The sequence below is a fragment of the Typha angustifolia genome, chromosome 9 (genome assembly GCF_048772165.1).
Source record: "Typha angustifolia cultivar Huaian chromosome 9, ASM4877216v1, whole genome shotgun sequence".
In the NCBI taxonomy this organism is placed as follows: domain Eukaryota; kingdom Viridiplantae; phylum Streptophyta; class Magnoliopsida; order Poales; family Typhaceae; genus Typha; species Typha angustifolia.
In genome coordinates this window covers 5,242,336-5,254,932 of record NC_133247.1, presented here as the reverse complement: position 1 = coordinate 5,254,932, position 12,597 = coordinate 5,242,336, and the positions used below count along the sequence as shown (strand labels likewise).

General features: G+C 33.0%; 1 protein-coding gene across 1 annotated transcript; it reads right to left on the bottom strand.

Annotated features, from left to right (window-relative positions):
* Nucleotides 1-2,742: 2,742 nt before the first annotated feature.
* Nucleotides 2,743-5,147, bottom strand: LOC140767445 (cytochrome P450 93A2-like). Its single transcript, XM_073107360.1, has 2 exons — nucleotides 4,194-5,147; nucleotides 2,743-3,485 (listed from the first exon to the last, which is right to left on the bottom strand). Exons 1-2 carry the CDS (start codon nucleotides 5,136-5,138, stop codon nucleotides 2,868-2,870), a joined length of 1,563 nt encoding a protein of 520 aa, XP_072963461.1. The 5' UTR covers nucleotides 5,139-5,147; the 3' UTR covers nucleotides 2,743-2,867.
* Between the last annotated feature and the right edge of the window lie 7,450 nt (nucleotides 5,148-12,597).

Here is a 12,597-nt window from a genome sequence, read left to right as displayed (position 1 = left end):
AACAAAAAAACAACATTATTTTCAAGCTTCCTCATTTTATTTGAATAAAATAATTCAAAGTTTTAACTTATATTTAGAGATTAAAATTCACAAGCTCCAAAGATGGCCCATCCATGTTAGCTTATTAACTTATGGCAGATGTCGGCTTATGTTGAAAATTGGTTCGAACTAAGAAAACCTTTTGAATGGGTTAGCGACGTTTGAACTAGATTGCTACAGATTGTTGTCATTCCAATTTTATGTGCGTTCACTCTAAAAATATTTACCTCCGTTTGAATGAAGATGGTGGTATTCGAACGCTATTCAGATGTTAGGCAATTTTTGAGTCCGAAAAGGACTAGTGTTTGAAAGACGCTCGAACAAGTTTCCAATGGTGCACGGGTGTTCGAACACCATCCACCCATTCGAATAGATTTGCATAACGGATTAATAGCTATGCATGAGCGTTCAAACTCCTTTCGCTTGTTCAAATGGCTCACGGATTTCTTTTGTCTCAAGTTAGCCCTATAAATAGATAAGTTCGATTTTAGTATTTGTTTGTGTGAAAGAGAAGAAGAAAACCTAAGAGAGAGAGCAATCATTATATTAAGAGAGTTTGGAGAAGGGAAATCCTTTATATTTGTATCTCCATTTGAATTTGAATTAGTAAATTGAAGTTTTGCACCTCCCGCGGATATAAACACATTGTCTCTATCTTTTCTTCTTTGTGATTTGCATATATTTATAGTTCTAATTTGTGACAATAAGGTTTTAGAAATTCTCTACATTTTGCATCTTGACTATGGATTTCCTATTTAGTATTGATATTAGCCTTGCTAATATTTAATTACCCTAACTTATTGCTATTTTTATTGGATTTGTTTGTTAGAAATATCATGTATTTGACATAAATTTTTATTAACTTTAAGCTATGTTTTCGATAAGGACCACACATTATTAATAATAGATTAAATGGTAGAATTAATTTAGCTCAAAGGGTACTTTATTGTCATATAATTACTTATTCAAATTCATAAAGAGAAGTGAATAAAAATTGGCTCTAAAGTAAGTATCACAGTAATGAAAAATAAAAAGAAGTGAGTTAATACTATATTAATATGGTATATAAATGTCAAACTTCAAAGGGCTTTGGATACTAAAAGAGATACCTATTTTGTGGGTAAATGATACTATATAATTTAACTCATACATATGCGCAGCCTGGCTCGGTTTTGATCGTATGTTTGGGTCAAGTCTTGATTTAATTTTTTGTCAAATACAAGTTCGGGTTGGTTCGATTGGTTGAACTTGAAGTGGTGTGTCCCTTTAGATAAAATACTTTTAACGGTGCATTTGTTAAATACTAAATCTTGTTCATTCCTTTCAAGTTTGGTTAAAATCTTTAGTTTGCATTTGAGAGAGAGTATAGCACGGTTTAGGTTTAATAAGGTATTCAATAGTTGTTTCCTTACGAGTGAAAGATAGTCATTGTATTATAGAAGACCAGCATCCACTATTTCAGAAGTAATTAATAGATGGTGAATTAGTCTTAAGGAGATAGTGTCCAATATTAGACTCGACTATACAGTATTTTACATTCTGTAATCTGTAAGTTTATTTAATTTATTTACTTCTTGGATTGAATTTCTTTCAACTTTTAGAATTAGTTTATTATTGCCAATATTAATTGTGTGTGTTAAAGTCGCTTTCGCTATCTTCCACTCATTTGACATTTAGCACAACAGACTTATTCAATTTTTTTCTATCTTCTTAAATATTTATTTTATTTCTAATACTGTATGTATTATTAAGACCTCGTTTACTCGTGGAATAAGATCAACTTCTACTTTCCTGCAATTATAGTTACAATTAGTAGTTTTCGACCAATTTTCCGAAAGAGCAGCTTGAACACATGGTGGTGGATGCTTTTATTGTTACATCTCACACTTGTTGTCATTTAATTATTTTGACTCGCATACATGATGATAATAAGTTTCTCAATAAAGTTAGCAGGTCATAGTCCAATCTTTCCGCGATAAATCTGCATGTTTATAGCGTAAGATGTTTTACATGCATACCTGAGCTTTTAGATTTTTACTTTACTTATTGCTGTCTCTGACAGTATATATACATATAGGGATTTCTTGCTTAATATCTCTTCAGCTATTTAGCCTATCACACTAATGAAGTAGCCGATATTTTCTTGAAGCTTTATATGAACACGCTGTCATATTACTTTTGATCTAGTCCATGCTTCATTATATACTAAGCCTATAGATATCCCATATGCTTACTGAGTAGTTTGGATAATCCGTAGTGGTCGTCATTTATCATCAAGAGAATGTTCAGCATTTTATAGTGACTCGAGCGTATGTAGAAGAAACCAATAGCTAATATCATTAATTCATGCCAAAGCAATTTGGAAAGTAGTTAGTACATTTGCTCCCTTTTTTTTTTCTTCTTCTGCTTTCTGTGAAAGTGAACAAGATCCCAACAAATTTTATAATGGTGTGAAATATTCAATTGAATTACTAGATTTAACCTAGTTAACATTTAGCTGATTCACTAGATTGAACCAAGTTATGCAGGTTTTATTGTGATCCAATGGTGAATTGGTGAAATGGGGGAAAGACATGCTTATTGGAGTTGATACACTCTCCAGCCTCAAAATGTCTATTCATGATTTAAGACCTTAGACTTGTGCAACAAAAAAAAAAAAAAAAGAAAAAAAAAGAAAAAGAAAAGAAAAGGGTATTACTAACATAATATTTCATTTATTATTCATGTATGAGATATCTAGTCACATACAACACTCATATCAAGAGCTTCTCAACAAGTCACAATTTTATTTAGGCTATGGCAGCAAAAGCAGTTTGATAAACAAATCTCTATGCCAACGAAGACGGATTTAGACGACAAACCGGGGTGCACACCAAGGGTTGAGCTCTTCGAAGCGTGAGCCCCTGCCCCTCCGCCATGTCTATCGGGCCATTGACTTTCCAATCAAAGCACTGTATCATTGCTGCAAGAGTAGAATGGACAACAAGTAGTGCCAATGAAGCACCTGGGCAGCTCCTCCTGCCACTCCCAAATGGAAGCATATGGAAATACTGTCCTCTTAAATCAGTTGCTTGTTGCTCTCCTTCTATGAATCTTTCTGGATAAAATTTTAATGGATCTTTCCAGTAATTTGGATTTCTATTAATGGCCCATACATTGATGAACAACCTGGTTTCTGCAGGGATGTCATATCCGCCGACGGTGCAGTCCTCTGTTGACATTCGGGGGATTAATGGGCCAGCAGGATGGAGCCGTATTGTCTCCTTTACAATAGCCTGTAGGTATGGAAGGTTGGAGATGTCAGACTCATCAACCAGCCTACTTTTGCCAACGACTGTATCAATCTCTGCTACTGCTTTATGTAGCACATTTGGATGGGTGATCAACTCTGCTAATGCCCATTCAATTGTTATTCCAGATGAATCAGAGCCACCAACGAAGATATCCTGATAAATAAAATAGATTATATCCTAAGTTGACAAATTCTCTTCTCCGTGAACTTAAGATTAATGTCAAATGTAAATAGCAAGGAATATTTGATCTGGAGGATTCTATTTGTCTTGAGTTGCCGAACAATCTTTTTTTTAATTACTTTTGAGAGACTAAAGTACTTCTAGTGAAATTTCCTGTCATTTAGGTTGCTTGACTAATTATAGTTAAATTTAATAAAAGTTTAATAAGATTCTATCTTTCTATAATTACTTATATATATCTCGTTACTTTAAATTGATTTAAACTACAACTTAATAACAGATAGAGATAAATAATCAAATTCAGATTAAACTCTATCTAGTATAGTGATAAAAATTAAATTTAAAGTGAACACTATCTCCTATTATTAAGTGATATTTCATATAATCAAATCCTAATCATACATAATCTTGTTGAAGAATTAATAAATCTCTTTTTATAATGTGGTGCTATCGTAGTAGTTAGATTAGAATTAAAAAGTTTAGAGGACTATGGAAATATTTCGTTACAAAATAAAATATAAAAATCAGTCTTAGTGCATAGGTCCTAAGTTCAAATCATATATAATTTAAGTCAACTTGTTGAGCCTACATCTCTAAAAGCAAGTTTAGACAAATTTCCTGATGGTTCTTGCAGGATCGCCGTTTGGCACGGAAAAGAAGAAGATCGAACGTATATCGTACCAGAATAAAAGCCTTGATGTTGTCCATGGTTAGCCTTATCTCTGCCCCTTTATCTTCGTATATATCAAGTAAGATGTCCAGGAAATCCTTCAGTCTCTCCCCCTCTCCACCACCTAGCCCCATCTCCTTCATCGTCCTTCTCTCCTCCTGCTTCTTCTTCAATATCCTCTCCATCATCTCATCAAAGGTCTTCCGTGTCGCCTCAAACCTCTTCTTGAACCCTTGCAAATCCAACTTATCGAATATTGCGATATAGTCCCCCAAGTTAAACCTTCCCACCAGCTCCGCCGCCTCCTCTACGACATACCTCACCATCTTAGCATCTTTATCACTTCCCGAGAACCTCATGCTCAGCGCCATCGTCGAGACAATGTTGTTCGCATGCATCATGAGCTCCCGGCCGACTTGGAAAGCTCTCCCTTGCTCTGCTATGGATGATATATTCTTCATAAGCCTGTGTAGCTCTTCCCGTCTCACATGCTTGTGCTGTTCGAGAGCGCGGTTGCCGAGGAGATCCGTCATGAAGATCTTCTTGATGAATCTCCAGTAAGGGCCATAGGGGGCGAAGGCGAAGGATGATGCATTGAACGTGAGATATTTGACAGCAGCGGACTCTGCACGACTGGAGAAGGTGGCGTCGTGATCTTTGAGGAAGAGTCTAGCCGTGTCGGCGGAGCAGGCGACGACGCAAGGGACGGTGCCAAGGCGGAGGTGGAGAAGGGGGCCGTGGCGAAGGGAGAGCTTGTAGAGGGCTTGGTGGGGGATTGGAGTGAGGAGGTGAAGGTGGCCGAGGATAGGGAGGGAGGAAGGGCTCGGCAGAAGCTGGAGGCCGGTGGGGGGATTGGAGAGGAAGAAATGGCGGATGAGGAAGATGGAGAGGAGGGAGATGAGAGAGATGGTAATGTATGAGTTAGCAAACTCTGCTAATACTACTTCCATGGCCATGTTATCTTGTGTGTGGGATTCTATTGGTTGCATTATTTATAGGCATATCCCTCTCGACTTTCCTCCTAGTCTAGCTTTTTTTTTTTTTTTTCTTCTCTCTTTTTGAGAATTTTTTAATATTTTTAACATAATTCCCATTGAAAATTTTCAAAATTACTATTACATTTTTCAACATACCCTAATTGCTAGGGAAATCATTCTGCTATTCCAAAAATATTATTACGATTAATTGTTAACAGAATAGTCCAAATAAATTATTATTAAAGAAAATTTACATATAACATCTTGTATTTTAATAAAATTACTGTTTACACCTTATATTTTTACTATTTACAAATCAAGCACTATGATTTAGTAAATATGTGCAAAAAATAACTTTAATTAAATTTGAAGTAACACCGTTTAAGCAGATGAAAATTATCGTCGGTTGGGATGGATTTGAGTTGGGTTGAGTTTGGTTAGGTTAGCTTGGGTTGAGTTGGGTCAGGTTAGATTAGCTTGGGTTAAGTTATGTTCGATTGGGTTTGGTTAGGTTGGGTTGAATTAGGTTATGTTGAGTTTGATTGAGTTAAGTATAGATTGAGTAAATATAACTTAGTTGAGAGTATTTTTGTAATCTTTTCAATATAGTTAACTTAGCTTAACGATTTGATTAGGTTTAGCTAAGAAACAAACATAATATTTTTTTCATAGATTCGCTAAATCATATGGCTTAACTTGTAGATAGTGAAAATATAACATGTAAACCACAATTTTGTTATAGAAATACCTCCTTTTTTTAATTTAGAGTATTAAATATTTATCAATTATTTTTATCTCACATAACATAAGATATATTCAGCATTTGGTATTGGTATATATTAGATAGCTTTTAAATTATTTTTAATAATTTATATAAGGGCAAAATATTTTTTCTTCATATAAGTTGTATTTTAATCATGATTTAACTAACCGATGCTATTTTGAAAGAGCATAATAGTTTCTGTGGAAATTTTGATATTTTGAAGAATAGAACGACAGTTATAATATTTTAAAAATATTTGACGATCCGAGCTTAAATTGCCTTATTTGGTCCATTTAGTGAGTTGGTACCTCAAGGTGGATGTTGGTAATGTGGGTCAGCCTACGGGTCTGGCTCATGTCTGACTAGGGCTATATGCAGATCCAGCTCAATCAGCTAATGTTAGCCTCCAAGTTGTTCCACCAATCATCCTCAGGCTCGTACTTGGGTCATGCTCATGGGTTTTAAACTAGTTCGCACAAGATAGTCAATATAGTTCATGAAAATTTAGCTTGCCTTAGGATTTGTGCACTTTAGTGGATTGCTGCCAATGAAAAGTTAAGCTTTTTGGCCCTAGCTTCCACCGTGGGTGAGGATGACAACTCAAGGGCCCTAGCTTCCACCATGGGCCAGTTTCATGGCCAGAGGAGTGGTGGTTGCTGTGGTTTGGGGCTCCTCTCCACCTCCCTCACGAGTGGAGTTTTCTAGCTATGGCTAGGTTGATTCTTCCATAGTCAGTGGCATTGGCTCTACAGGATGGTGTTAGGCAGCCATTAAGGCTCTACTGAGGCCTTGATCGAGTCCTTGATGGTCTCTTTCAAATCGATGGAAAATTCTTTCTATATTGCCTTCACCTACATTGGTGGCTCGTCGTCGGTGGTAGCCAGTGGTGGTGGTGAGACCAGAGAAACTTTCATAGGGATGGAAATGAGTTATTGGTCCTCTATGGGTGTTCCCACCTCATTCATTTTCTTTAATCTCGCGCTAACCATCGACCGAGGAATGCTAGCTCTAATACCACTGATATAAATCAAATCTTGATCAATAATTCATAGAAAATTCTAAGGTAACTCACAAGTTATGAATCCAATGGCTTTGGTTTCATGTGAATCCAAAGTCAGAGTTAAAAGTTAAAAGTAAAATAGTGAGGGATGATCAGAATAAGACAAAAGTGAAAATATTCGATGTTACGGTGGTCGTTGGAGTGCGGCGAATGACCAAGGGTGGTGGTAGACAGCTGTAAGGTAAGGTGGCTCATCGAAAAAGATGATGGCTAGGATTTGGGTGCTTTGAATGGATCTAAGGGTATGATATACTCTTACGAAAATAAGAATGATCTAACGCTACAATAAAAGATAAAGACAAGATAACAAAAATAATTAAACTCAATGATCATTCCACTCATGATAATTATCTCATAATCACTCCTATTTATAGGAGTAGAATAACATCGAATCGGGTCAAATTCACCCTGTTAAACTTACATCCATTTTATTTGAAATTTAAAGTAATAAACTAATCTAACTAACTTGGACTTGGCTCGACTCAACCTAACTTAACCGACTCGACTGGCTTGACCCACGTGGTCAAATTGTATCAACAGATCATGCATATCATTGTAAGCATCAAATCTCTTTCACATAAAATAGTTGAACTACTTTGGTGCAGCAAACTTATCATGCAAATTAAGTTATGGTCTCATATGTTAGATGGAAATTAACATCTAAATCTAGTGTGACATTTAATAATGCATCTATGACAAGTAGGAATATAAGATTTTCTAAGAATATTCTTCCTACCCATTACTCATAGCATACATATCATCACAAACATACATAAATCCCACTAAACAAGAAGTAGAAACAACATCCATTGGCGTTCTTGATGTAGAAAGTAGTGCGATGCCTATAACATAGGTTATGGCATCTTTTCTGAGTGGGGGCCTGTTGATAGTGCACAAAGTGTAGTGATAATCGAGATGAGATTATGAGCTTACAATTGAGGTTATTAATCCGATATCCATGAATAATTAGTCAAGCAATGCCGCTAGACATGTATGAGAGTGACATTATGACTAAATATGTATCCCTCACTAATGTAATTCCTTAGGAGAGCATATATTGTTATATTAATTTGTGGCTCTAGGATAGCATATGATGTTTGAGGCTCTAAGTGACGTATGATATGATGTATAATTTAACTATTTTATTAAGAAAAATTTATATATAACACCCTACTTCATAACATAATTATAGTTTACACCTTATATTTTCACTATTTATAAATCGAACCCTCTGATTTAATAAATATGTGCAGAAAATATTCTCGATTAGATTTAAACTAACACCGTCAGGATATTCCATTAAGTAGAAATATTTTATTTTTAAAATAACTAAAATACCCTTATTTTTTAAAATGACTAAAATGTCGTTTGTATGACTTGGTTGAGGATATTTTTATAATTTCTTAGTTTAATTAATTTAACTCAGAATATTTAGTTAAGTTTAACTAACTGATCTATCAGTAGAATGTTTTTTTGCACATAACTTAAGTACTGATCTATCAGAAGTGAAAATATAAAGTATAAACCATAATTTTATTAAAAGATAGGGTATTATATGCAAATTTCCTATTATTAAATTATGAACCATTCTTATTGTATTTAAGAACTTAATATATTACCACTTGAGTATGACATATAGTATTATATTTTTAATTACATTACTTTTAGATGATAGAGTGATTACTTGTGGACCTCATGCACATCACTTTTTGGTGAACTTAACTATAGACTACTAGATGACCTCGAGATCATTGAGTAGACCGGATGAGATATCATTTTATTTTCTTTTCCTTTGTTATATAGTTCGAAGTAGATGAGCCACATTTAGGGGTAAAAAACGGGTTAGATTAAGTTCGATATGACTCACTATCCGATCAAATTCAGATAGAATTTAAATAAAAAATTCCTATCCGATGTAGATATGGATAGAATTTTTGAAAAATACTTACATACGAATTAGTACGGGTAGAGATTTTTCTTAATAAATCCGAGTATAAGTAGTATAAATTTTAATATACGAATATCGAATATCTATTTTTTCGCACACTTTTTAAATTATTTACATCAACAAAACAAAAGGTAAGCACAGACCCTTCGTGTTTGAGAACCGGTGGTTTCCAATGCGTCATTCTCTCTCTCTCTCCATTTTGCAGGGAAACTTGGAGAGAGGTTCAAAACTCTAGCCAACCTCTGCTCACTTAGCCTGAAAGTTCTCTGAGTCTCACCTCAAAAGCTGGGCCAACTGCAATGAGGGAAACCTCTAAACCGAAAGGTCAAGAAGACTGAGGACGAGCTCCTCATCATTCAGACCAATACGACGAGTGAGGATGCCTGGAATAGGTTGAGAACGCTTTGCTTAACCATGAAACTTGTTTGACACCAACGGGAGAAAGCTCTCCTGCTCAGATGTGGGACAAAAACACTCAGCTTCTTCCAAATCACTACGATGGCTAGAAAATGGCATAATCACATTTCAAATCTTAAGTTAGATGGGGATAACTGGACGCAAGATGAAAGCAGGATCTATTCGGCTTTTGTAAAGCAGCATTATTTCACAAAGTTGTTTGCTTTGTTTCTTCTTCTATTTATTATATCTCTTAAGTCATTTTTTTTTCTATACAAATATCTTTAATTATTATTTAATTAATAATTTTTTAAAATAAATATTTTAAGAAAAATTTAATCTATGTTGCAAATAAATTATAGTATCTATTTTTTTAAAAAAAATTAAGAATTACGTTTAGAATATCGTACATAAACTAGATATTATTCGTTTTACCATAAAAATATTCATAATATGAATAAACTCTAAATATAAAAGTTCTAGATTATGATCTCACCAACAATTGGTTTCATAGTATTTAGACATCAGACGATTATCTTTGAAATATTTTTCTAAAACAGCTAAACTAAAATTTTATAGTTTATGAATAAAGTCCAGCCCCTTTATATATAGAGGTTTGGTACAATGAATCATACTCGAACTTAGTTCTAAAAATTTATACGACTCGAATTAGTACTTATCTTAAAGGCTTATATGACTTAATTGAACTTGCCTTAAAAGGCTTACATAACTTAATTGAACTTGTCTTATAGTCTTATATGACTTAACTAGACTAGTCTTAGGGGCTTACATTAAAGATAAACATGACTTAGCTAAATCAGCCTTCCTTATCTTTCTCGGAATGTTTATTTATTCTGTTATAGATAGAATCATAATGTGGAGAAACCTTGAACACAAAAGTTTTAGATGAGAATGTCTTCGATCTTCTCTAAGTAGTTTCATAATATTCGGTCAATTGATGAATATTTGCAGAATATTTTTCTAAAACTATACGGAAGTTATCGAACTTAGTTAATTAAATAACTTTAACCTACTTAGGCTCTAACTAAACTACATAAATGGAAAAAATAAGATAACTAGACTTGATCCATCGAGTCTAATATCCCTATGATGTGATTCGATCAAACACGGATTGCATCATTTTCTGTATTTTTATATTAAGAAAACATATGATTAATCTAATCTCCTAGGTCTTATAAAATTTCAATTGATATCAAAGTAAATCATGTAAAAGATTATCTGAATTGATACATATTCAGACTTTAGAACACAAAGAAGGTTAGGATTATACATGTTTTGTTCATCTTTGATTTCTAATTGATCTCCAAAAGATTGAACTAAGTAGGTCTTCATCTCCTTTTACCTGTTTTTAACCGGTGGCTCTTAATTTTTCTCTTACTAATATTCTATCTAAAAAACCCAATTTTTCTCGTACTAATATTCTATCTAAATAAACTCATCATTATACCATTCACAAATCATATACAAGCTCATCTGCTTAATTCAATTTTTTAATTTCATGCCATTTGGTACTCATATATTTAGCAACAGATTCTGCCAGTAGATTCTGTTCTTTTTAAGTTGTAATCTTCAAACAAATTTCGAAGAAAATTATAGAGAATTAAATAAAATTTCTAATGCATCTAAAATAAAATCCATCATAGTTTACAAAGAATAACAAAAACACCAAATAGAAATACTTTTTCTTTTATTCTAATTTGAAGATATGACCAAAATACTAAACAACAGCGAATTATGTTATTTAGTACATCATTTATTAGTGAATTATATTATTATTTTAAGTTGTCATAGTCCAATGAATTTTTCAAACACTACAAGGGCTAAAATGAAGATCTTCATGCGATATAGTCATAGCTAGGTAGGTACTTATTAAGCTTTCTAACGCATTTAAAAAATTATAAATTGATATTTAGATAATATTAATATGTCTAAAATAATAATTAAATATACTTTATTAAATTAATCTTTGATTGATAATTAGCCCCTCAACAATGTAAACTTTAAAATTCTCATAAAAAGATAAACTTAACATGATTCGATAAGCGCTGGACATCTAATTTTATGGATTATATTATTTGGCTAAGATTTACGTCATTATTAGCAAATTATGTTACAGACCAGATTTTGAAACGATCCGTTCGTAGTATGATTATAAAAATTTAGGTGGTAATAACCTCACGAGATAGAATTCTAATGTCTTTAATTTTACCTTAGTCGGATGTCTAGATGGAAAGATATAATTAAAATAGTAAAGTAAGATTAGAATAGGGTAAAATAGTAAATATTTGACATTACAGTAATCATCGAAGGGTGGCGGACGACCAAGGATGGTTATGGACAATCGTAAGATATGATGGCTATTGAAGATGATGGTGACTATAGGTTGGAGGTAGAATATGATTTCTAACTTAGATTTACCCCAGAAAGATAACGACTATCTAACGGAAAAAATAAGGACGATAAGTAATGCAAAGCAAATAAACATAACTTAACTCAATATTCCTTCTATTTAATTCCATCCTAAATAAAGAAGCTTAGCCTCTTTATATATGGAGGTATGGTAAAATAACATAATATAGTGCTGTTTAATATTTTTAATCATATAAACTCTTTGGTATTATTTTAAATGTGTTGAAAAATTTATCTAATCTTCCATAACTTTATCGATCGAGGAATTCAAATTCTAAAACATTGGAAAATGATAGTCAAAAAAATCTACACCTATTCAATATTTTGGTCGTTTCTTTGTATCTGAATTCTGATCAATATTATTTTAGACGAGGAAAACTTATTCAAATTAGACATTCTCGAGGGTTAACGATTTATTTCAATATTACATTCTGCAAAAGGTATATCTATTAAGTGTTGCGCTAGTCTATTTATCTTTTAAACTCTAATAGATATTACTTTAGATCTTTAGACCTTATCTAATAATCTACAATTTTATTTCTCACAGGGATTTGCAAATTAGACCTTCTCAACAGCTATCAATTTTTTAAAGATTTTATTTAAAAAAAATACATATGTTAAGTATTTTAGTTATATTTTTATATTATCTAAACTCTAATTAATATTATTTTAAATGTATTAAAAAAACTTACGTAATCCTCTACAATTTTATCTTCCATAATGACATGCAAGACTCAACTTTATCTAGGGAGATAGTGAGATTGGATGATTGCTTTAATGGTGTCTAGTTAAATCAGTACAGCTAATATGAAGACTATCCCCTTGGCGGCTAGGAAATTGG